This window comes from Aquarana catesbeiana, linkage group LG01, assembly GCF_042186555.1.
Source record: "Aquarana catesbeiana isolate 2022-GZ linkage group LG01, ASM4218655v1, whole genome shotgun sequence".
Taxonomy (NCBI): Eukaryota; Metazoa; Chordata; class Amphibia; order Anura; family Ranidae; genus Aquarana; species Aquarana catesbeiana.
This window is the reverse complement of record NC_133324.1, coordinates 761864734-761875248: the sequence shown is the minus strand read 5'-3', so window position 1 is coordinate 761875248 and position 10515 is coordinate 761864734. Positions and strand designations below refer to the sequence as shown.

At 38.0% G+C, this 10515-nt stretch overlaps 1 protein-coding gene across 1 annotated transcript; it reads right to left on the bottom strand.

Moving 5' to 3' along the window:
- Positions 1 to 716: 716 nt before the first annotated feature.
- On the bottom strand, positions 717 to 10515 carry LOC141122542 (apelin receptor early endogenous ligand-like). The gene is made up of 2 exons (XM_073611987.1): positions 10066 to 10515; positions 717 to 805 (listed from the first exon to the last, which is right to left on the bottom strand). Exons 1-2 carry the CDS (start codon positions 10139 to 10141, stop codon positions 717 to 719), a joined length of 165 nt encoding a protein of 54 aa, XP_073468088.1. The 5' UTR covers positions 10142 to 10515.

The following is a 10515-nucleotide window of genomic DNA, read 5'->3' as shown; positions in this document are numbered from 1 at the left end:
ATATGGAGGTTGCCATTGATGAGCTCTCCAATTTCATGGAGATGAAGAGAAGGGAATGTTTTCTGTAGTCCTAACACACTTTCTGTCCTGCTCCTTCATAGATAGTAGAGTGAGGGAGCTCTGTCACCCTTGTACATGAATTATTGTATATTACTGGCAGGATCACCAGGTTAAAATAAAGATAACAATCCAGAAAGAAAATAAAATCAATGCAGCCCCCACTTCTAACAACTAGCCGCAATGTATTACATTTTTGTTCTTGGGGTTAGATACACTGCATCAAGTTCTTTGCTTGCTTTCAGAATTAATCTGTAACTCAATCACAAAGAAATAATAAAGGCAGGATATTTACAGAAGAAAAACAACTCCTCTAACAGTCTGTTGGGGAATATTTGAACATACAATTTAGCATGCAGAAGACTATAATGACATATGCACAGTCAGTGCTGGGACAAGGTCCTTTAGCATCCAAAGCAAAATAACCAATGTACCCCCCACCCATCAGCTGAAATACCCAATATGACCACTTCTACATCCCCATTAGCAGGTCCAACCTTTTTTTGTTCCCTTCCCAGCTAAAGTGCCCAAGATGGCCACCTCTTCTGCCTCCTCCTCATCCCAACCATGCATACCGTATAGGTCTTTTAGAAAGAAAATCTTAATAGATGTAATTAGGAATGAAAAGACTGAATAGGTAGAATAAGTGAAACTTTACCTCAGGGAAAGGGTACCCTTGAATGAAGAGGCATGCATCTTTTCAGAAAACAGTTGTGCCTGTGTACCCTTCTACGCTGACCTTGGTTTGCTGCAATAAATTAAAAATAAAATTAGAACTATTAAACCTTTAATGACTTAGGTTTTGTTTTCTTGTACAATGAAAAAAAAATTACAAACTGACATTACATTGCTCTCACAATAAAGGTGTAAAACTGAAGAAATGGGCCTCACCTGCATCTTCACTAATGCAGGGCAGGATAGAATAGGATAGGCAATCTAGTTGGTAGTTATCACCACTACCTACAATTTCCTTTCTCTGTTATTGCTAATTATATACAGAATGCAATTTCCTTCCCCGTTATTTTGATTATATACAGTTAAGGGTACAATTAACTTAGTCACACACATATTACAATTTCATTGTACAATTTCTGTACAATCTACTTTAGACTTTCCAACAGCTGTGTAGTCCAAAATCCCACCTAGGCAAACTATTGATTTGCCCCATATAGTTGTTGATAAATATAATCGAATTGTAGCGTATGTGTGCCCATTAGATATAACATGATCATTGTTCGAGTGATAATAGGAATATATTTGGGCCCCTTCAAACCTTAGAAAAGATTTCTGGCTAATCTATCTCAGAAGGTAAAAGTTTTCCTTAAGTTGTTTTGGTCCCCAAAATAATAATGGCACCAAGGTTGTCTGTGGAGCAAATCATAGACTGTGGTATGTTCACTTCATTACTAAAGCTGACCCTACACAGTCAGTGTAGCTGACTTATGCCCTGTACACACGGTCGGACTTTGTTCAGACATTCCGACAACAAAATCCTAGGATTTTTTCCGACGGATGTTGGCTCAAACTTGTCTTGCATACACACGGTCACACAAAGTTGTCGGAAAATCCGATCGTTCTATACGCGGTGACGTACGTCGGGACTATAAACGGGGCAGTGGCCAATAGCTTTCATCTCTTTATTTATTCTGAGCATGCATGGCACTTTGTCCGTCGGATTTGTGTACACACGATAGGAATTTCCGACAACGGATTTTGTTGTCGGAAAATTTTATCTCCTGCTCTCCAACTTTGTGTGTCGGAAAATCCGATGGAAAATGTCCGATGGAGCCCACACACGGTCGGAATTTCCGACAACACGCTCCGATCGGACATTTTCCATCGGAAAATCCGACCGTGTGTACGGAGCATTATACTGGCTGATTGATGCATGAACAGAGGTGATCAGGTTATGTAAGTCTTCCCAAGGAAGCAATAACAAGCATTTAGGACTGTTTGAAGTATATATAGAAACTGTAACTTGCTGGAAAATCTCTGAGTGACAGGTGCCATTCTTTCCTTTTTCTTTGCATTAGCCATATACCGTAAGTGCCATATTTAAAGTGAACCAAGTTAAAATTAAGATCAGAAAGGGTTTAAGGATGAGCATCAGACTGTCTAACTGCCATTTTATGCTTATGGCCAGCTTAGGACCACTGACTGTACTATTATGTTAGATAGTATAAATAAAAAACACAATAAAGTCTTTTACACACCGGCAGCCAAGCATTAAGGGTTAAATAATCCAGTGACAACTCTTTCAAATGCTTCCCTCATTTACATTCTCTTCTTTAACACATTGTTCAGGGAATGCATAGAAACAAAAGTTCTTTTTTCTTTTACAATTGCCACCAACTCATGTGCATTTTGTAGTGTAGGTAGCATAAGGGAAGAAGAAAACAGCCACATCTGCCTGCATTGATTGCAGCTGAGCTACAATGTTTACCTATGCCGAGGAACACCAATGAATATCTTATGCATTGCAATTTGTTCTACCTCTAAACATTACTAATGGCCAGGGCTGTTTAAATAAAGATAGCTGTAAACATTTTTGTTTGTTTTCACAGATATTTGCACCATGACCATTTATATACAAATGAAATAGAAATTGGTCTTCCATATGAACCATTTACCAAGTAAGTAAATGAGGTACATTGTGAAACCTTGATAAATGGTATTAAAAATATGCTATGGGTACTTTAAGTCTAATGCCCCGTACACACGGTCGGACTTTGTTCGGACATTCCGACAACGAAATCCTAGGATTTTTTCCGACGGATGTTGGCTCAAACTTGTCTTGCATACACACGGTCACACAAAGTTGTTGGAAAATCTGATCGTTCTAAACGCGGTGACGTAAAACACGTACGTTGGGACTATAAACGGGGCAGTAGCCAATAGCTTTCATCTCTTTATTTATTCTGAGCATGCATGGCACTTTGTCCGTCGGATTTGTGTACACACGATCGGAATTTCCGACAACGGATTTTGTTGTCGGAAAATTTTATATCCTGCTCTCAAACTTTGTGTGTCAGAAAATCCGATGAAAATGTGTGATGGAGCCTACACACGGTCAGAATTTCCGACAACAAGGTCCTATCATACATTTTCCATCGGAAAATCCAACCGTGTGTACAGGGCATTACACTGGCCAATGTTTTTAGGCTTGGGAACTTTGCGGAAGATTTAAACAATCTGTTGGGCCTTTTTTTTCTTTCTGTGGCCATATTAGAAGGACTTTTTGTCCAGGTGACATTCTGTACAAGAATTGGGAGGTGAAATCACTGGAATAAGAAGGTTATAGCAACAATAAAAGCATTTTCAGCATTTCCAATTCTGCCTCACTCTGATAAATATGTTATTTTTTTATTTTTATGTATGTCAAAAACAGCAGATCAGAATGTATCTAGGACATTTAGCAGACACTCTTGACAGATCTCTCTTGAGGAAAAAGTCTATTGACTCTGTAGGATATTTTAGGCCAATAACATACTGTTCCCCCAAAATAAGTATGACACTAGAAAGTTGGCCATGTATTGCCCAATCTTCTCTGATTTGAGGCCTTATACGACACTCAAGACAAAGATCAAGCCACTTAGATGTACCCATAATAATTGTCATCTACACTAGTAAACTACCCATGCACTATATTAGTCTTACATTTTAGTCATGCAAGAAACCCTGTGTCCATCCCATTGCTTCAAGTGGTGGGCAGATGTCTCCCCACACATTGTTTGCAGGGAGACATTTGCCCATCTATAACTAGCCAAAATGTTTTCAAGGTTCTGTCTCCATAAGACTCCCATCATTTTCTGTCCAAACAGGATCTGAGGATAAATGTCACCAAAAGGGACACATACAGCAATAAAAATCTGATAAAGGATCTAAACCTTTTCTGTTCTATCCAAAACAAAATAAACTAGTTTGGCCGGATTTGGGATTTAACAGATTTCTGTCTCTGGGTAACTTTAAGAAACCCGTATAAGTGAAACGACTGTCAACTGTTCTAGCCTACTAAGAATCCCCATGTCTATGGACATCAAAAGACCTCCACAAACATCTCCAGCCAACTGACCTCAGGAGAAATGGTAATTGACAATGTATTTTGCCAGTTACTGGTTTTCCAAGAGAAAAAGATGGTGGCAAGAATTTCTTACAGTTCCCTCCTCCCTTCTTTCATTCCATACACATGTATGCTCAGGCAATCCAAGAATGTATGCTTATGGAAGATCTTTCAGAATAAAACTTGTACCACTATATTTGACAGTTCTGGTATCCAGAGAAGGTTTTCTATAGGAGATTCTTACCCACTTACTACTTTACTTTATTGCTTTATAAGGCCCCTTTCACACATGCGGACCGTATGTCCGTATTTCATCCATCCGTTTTCGGATGAAATACGGACATACATGCATCCCTATGGGATAGCGGGTGTCAGCGGATGTACATCCGCTAACACCCGATGTCGTCCGCCTCCGCTCTTGTCCGATTCTGCGGACGGAAGAAAATCCTATTTTTCTATCCGTCTGCAGAGCGGATCGGAGGAACACGGACAGGCGGTCCGTGTTCCTCCGATCCCCCATAGGGGAGAGCGGAGATCTGACAGGGCGGTCCCTGCACAGTGTGCGGGTCCCGCCCTGTCATCTGCCTGTTCAGCTGGGGAAAGCGGAGCGATCCCCGCTGAGCAGCGGATAAACACGGGGCGGATCAACACGGATCCGTCCCGTGTGAAAGGGGCCTTACTTACTTTATTGCTTATTTAGATATTCCTTTATAGAATTAAACTACAACTAAAGGCAAAACTTTTTTTTAGTTTTGGATAGAGTGGAGAGGGATTACAACACCTGTCAGTTTTTATTGCTGTCTGTGCCCCCGTTAAGGAGATTCACCCTCTTTATTTGTCCTGTTTACCAATATCATTGAAAGTGAGAGTAAAAGAAAATCCTAAATTTTGGGTTGTCCCCAGAAAAGTAATTGACAGGAAATCTTCCAATGGGGGCACTAGTTCTGGTAACCTAGGGGTTCCAATTGATTTTCCTTAATTTGCAGGGATTTACTCTCACTTCCTGTTTGGCTATGGGACAGGAAGTGAAGGGAGATCTCTGCAATGGGACACAGATGGCAAAAAAAAACCCGACGGGTTTTAACCCTCCCTTGCTCTATCCAAAATGAAAAAAAAACGTTTTGCCTATAGTTCTACTTTAAAATTACCAGCTTCCCGATCAAACTACGCAGTTATACTGCGGCAGGTTAGCCCCCCTGCGCGAGCTGTCGTAGCTGTACGTTGGCTCTTCGAAACGCTTTAGCAGGTGTGCGTGCCTGCAGCATGTCCCCAGAGCCAATGCGCGTGCCCGGTGGGCGCGATGACTGCCGGGCACCCGCGATCGCTCGCGACAGAGCGGGAACTGGGATCTGTGTGTAAGCACACAAATCACGGTTCTGTCAGGGGAGAGGAGACAGATCATGTGCTCCTACTAAGTAGTACTACTCAGTTCCATCCCCCCCACAGTTAGAACACACATAGGGAATACAGTTAACCCCTTGATCGCCCCCTAGTGTTAACCCCTTCCCTGCCAATGACATTTACATAGTAATCAGTGGCTATTTTTAGCTGTGATGACTGTATAAATGTCACCGGTCCCAAAAAAGTGTCAAAAGTGTCTGACCTGTCCACCACATGATAAAAATCGCTGATCACTGCCATTACTAGAAAAAAAAAAAAAAATAATAATAATAATGCCATAAATCTATCCCCTATTTTGTAGACGCTATAACTTTTGTGCAAACCAATCAATATGTGCTTATTGCGATTTTTTTTACCAAAAAATATGTAGAAGAATACATATCGGCCTAAACTTAGGAAAAAATATATATATTTTTAAATTTGGGGATATTTATTATAGCAAAAAGTACAAAATATTGTGTTTTTTTCAAAATCGTCACTCTTCTTTTGTTTATAGTGCGAAAAATAAAAACCGCAGAGGTGATCAAATACCATCAAAAGAATGCTCTATTTGTGGGGAAAAAAGGACATCAATTTCGTTTGGGTGCAACGTCGCACGACCATGCAATTGCCAGTTAAAGCGACTCAGTGCCGCATTGCAAAAAATGGCCTGGTCAGGAAGGGGGCAAATTCTTCCTGGGCTGAAGTGGTTAAGGAAGCAGCTTGAATGTTGCTTATACCTTCAGCTGACACTCTTTCCCAGCAACCAGTCTGTCAGTAGCTTGTGTGCAAACCAAGTCTATACTTTTTATAGCCCTTGGCTTTCAGTACAATGATCCAAGGGTTAAAAAACAAAAATGATCCTCCAAGTAAGCCCATACTGTACAGTGGCTTATTTACTAAAGCAGTATAGCCTGTTTTCTTTATATCCGTTATGGAAGCCACCTTAACAGACAGCTGGCTGAAATGTCTAGTGTTTTTGTCTCATTGCCATCAACCATTCAAATGAGTTATAAACATTCATTAAAGCCTCCCCTAGGTTTATTCTGCACATGCATAAAGGTGCAATAGACCTTAGCTGGCCAGGTGGATAGCACTGTAGATGCAAGCTCCTCTTTGAGCTACTGATTTCAATCTATGTTGATGTCTTGCTATTGTATAGGTCTTCCATCACCATTTGATATGCATTTAGTGTTCCACTGAACTTTTGTTAGGCAAGAGCCAGTATTCCACCCATCCTAGGTCACATTGTTGAAGTCCTCTTCTATAAACTTCTTCCTCCCTACTCACTATTTTGTTATGCAAAAGTGCAGCCCTTGTGTTAACCCATTCATTGTGGGCAATATCACTGACAGCACAGTGCCTGTAGCACAGGTGTTAGCCCCTATGAACATACTTAATTTACTCAACCTACAAAACTGGGGTCGTGGGTACATGGTTGATTTGTACAAGTATTAACAAACACGTTTAGATATGAATAGATTGCAATGAAATTTAGTTTCTCTAAAATATCTCAGCTGATTGTGTATACAACTGAATTAAACTGATGACCACTTTACAACATTGTAAGCTATATCTTGTGTTTCTGCCTGAAAAATGTTTCTAAAATGTTATCTTGCTTTGTGCACTGCTCCAAAACATTTGGTGGAGGGGGTATTATGGTGTGGGGTTGTTTTTCAGGGGTTGGGCTTGGCTTCTTTGTTCCAGTGAAGGGAACTCTTAAGGCGTCAGCATACCAAGAAATTTTATACATTTTCATGCTCCCAACTTTGTGAGAACAGTTTGGGGATGGCCCCTTCCTGTTCCAACATGACTGCACACCAGTGCACAAAGCAAGGTCCATAAAGACATGAATGAGAGAGTTTGGGGGTGGAGGAACTTGACTGGCCTGCACAGAGTCCTGACTTACAATCCGATAGAATAACCTTTGGGATGAATTAGAGCGGAGACTGCAAGCCAGGCCTTCTTGTCCAACATCAGTGCCTGACCTCACAAATGTGCTTCTGGAAGAATGGTCAAACATTCCCATAGACACACTCCTAAACCTTGTGAACAGCCTTCCCAGAAGAGTTGAAGCTGCTATAGCAGAAAAGGGTGGGCCAACTCAATAATGAACCCTAAGGATTAAGACTGGGATGCCATTAAAGTTCATGTGCATGTAAAGACAGGTGCCCCAATACATTTGACAATATAGTGTATATATATAATATATATATATATACAGTATATGTTGTATTTGTGTGTTATATATTCATTCATATACTGAGCAACATTGTATTAAAGATTTAGGTGCTGCTTATGAAAATTGTGGTAATAATTGTTATGAACTGAAGACAAAAGTTAGAATGTCAATGTATGGCCTAATCCCATCCCCAAGGCTTTGGTTTGTGAGCAAAGATAATTTGCATGTGATATTGAAAACAATGTTTTTTTTTTTGCCACCATGGCATTTTTCAGGTCTGAACATCCCAAAAGACCCTTCCCTTTTTTCTTTGAGGAGAAGCAGAAATTCATAAACAACATGCATGCTACATCAGTCAGATAAATTGTACTAGAACAGTGGTGGGGCTTGAGTGTTCGAAGCTGGAAAGGTGTCTCCCTGCCTCTCAGTTTCACTGATACATGCTACGTCTATAACTAGCCCTGGTTGCAGAACTGGCGACTATTACTCATTAAGAGCATTACACTGAATTAAAATTAAATTACAAATTTTAATTATTCATTAAAAGCATTAAATTATATTTACGTCAAGTAAATAATACTTTTACTGACCATGAATTGTATCTATCTGTACTAAAAGTAACCTTACCTTCTTGAAGAAACAGGTGATTGTTAAATTTCCCTTTGCTACCAGTTAAATATCTGGCAGGTATCCAAATTAGTAACTTGATATACATTTTTTTAAGTGAAAATCTGAAAACTGTATACTTATATTTATTAATAATTTAGTATAGCAGTTCCAGAGCCTTTTAGAGAGTTTCATTAACACAGTCAATGAGGTTACATTTTAGTTCTGAAAACTGCATTTTTTCATTTAGTCTGGCAAAGTAAGCACAAGCTGGCTTATCATAGCACATTTATTTTGACTATTTCCACTTGAGCTTAACCCACCAATTATTCACCAAACTGTTTCCAGACGCACAAAAACTATTTAAAACACCAAGATGACACCAAAAGATTAATAAGAAATTACTCAGACTTGAGTCGTGATGAGCTAAGGTGTCATAAGTAGTGCAGGACACTGATAACTTGCTCCATTTTTCAAAAATAATTAAAAGACATCATTCTGGTATTAATGCAGTTTTTTATCATATATTATATGTACCCAATGCACTAAAGCAAACAATTAACCTGTATTGAGTTATAACAGTGATAACAATCCTTGCAATACCCATATTTTTAACAATGCTACAAACTGCCATTATTATCTAATAGCTCATGTAAAGCAGTCTATAGACTTTAGATAGTGTTTAGCCAGATTTTTCCTTGGTCACACAAAAGTTCATACAAAAGTTTGATCCCTCTGACTGAAAAAAATTCTATCTCAGCCGAGCAATGCTTGCTGACAATGTTGATCTATTGCAGGGATTTTTAGACTTTTGCAGGCAAACAATCTACTAAGAGTCACACATTTCAACAAACCACCATTTTCTATCTGTGTGGCATGAACAGGTGATTATTAAATTGCATAATAACCAATCAGCTTCTAACTTCAGTTTGTTCAGTAAAGCTTTCACAATACAATCTAGAAGCACATTGGTTAGTATGCACAGCTGCACCAGATGTTGTGTGCACCAGTTTTAGTAAATCTCCCCCTGTAAATAATCTCATAGAGACACAAAGGGTAAAATTAAAATTGACGCAAAACTTATATACGATACATTGTTAATTGATTATTTTCCTACTCCCACTCAAGTCTATGCAGGAGAGGAGATTATTATCTAATGCTGATGTGTTCATAAGTGGTTGAGCGCTCATCTACGTGACTTCAAATCACAAGTGTAGCAGCTTTCATTAAAAGTAATGTGATGCAAACAAAACAGTCAGTTGCAAGAAATTTTAAGCAAAATTGTAAGGTTAAAGATTGCCATGCTAATCCTGTTTCAAATTTCTGCCAATTTGCAATCAATAATTGTATAGAATAACCACATTAAGTAAGCATAATACAAAAAAAATAATACCTTTTAAATTGTAAAAAAATAAGTTAAATAACACAAATACATTTAAAACCTAAAAGCAAAACATTAAATACTATCATATACATATTAAAATGAAATGATTATATATATATATATATATATATATATATATATATATATATATATATATATATATATATATATATATAATATATATATATATATATATATATATATATATATATATATATATATATATATAATATATATATAATATATATATATATATATATATATATATATATAATATATATATATATATATATATATATATATATATATATATATATATATATATATATATATATATATGGTAGTATCAGTATTGGTTGAAGTTTTCTTTACAAACTGATTAAAAAAAAATCTTACCTGGTCTCTGTCCATTTACAAGAAATAAAGTCATCAGGATGATCAAAAAAATGTAAAATAATTTCTGAAAATCCATTTTCCTTCTGAAAAGGATATCCCAGTGAGATTTGAACCTGATGTATCAACTCCTTCAAAGCTTCTTTCAACTAACTCTACTTAGATTAAAGTGTTTGCTGCATATCCCTGGAAGGTTAATGATCAATGATGAGGAGACAAGGTATAGAGCCTCCCACTTTGTGCCTTTCTCTCTCATCCAGAGTGTGGGTCCTTCCTGCTTTCTCTGTCCTTGCCTAGTTTCCCTGAATAAATACTGATTCCACAAACAAAGTAAACAGTAGCTGGTTGCCAGTGGATATGGAATAAGAAACCCCAAAAAGGGGTCTTCCCTTTAAATACTTATCTGGGAAGACCTATGCAAACTAAGGCATGATCCTAGGACATTTACAACTG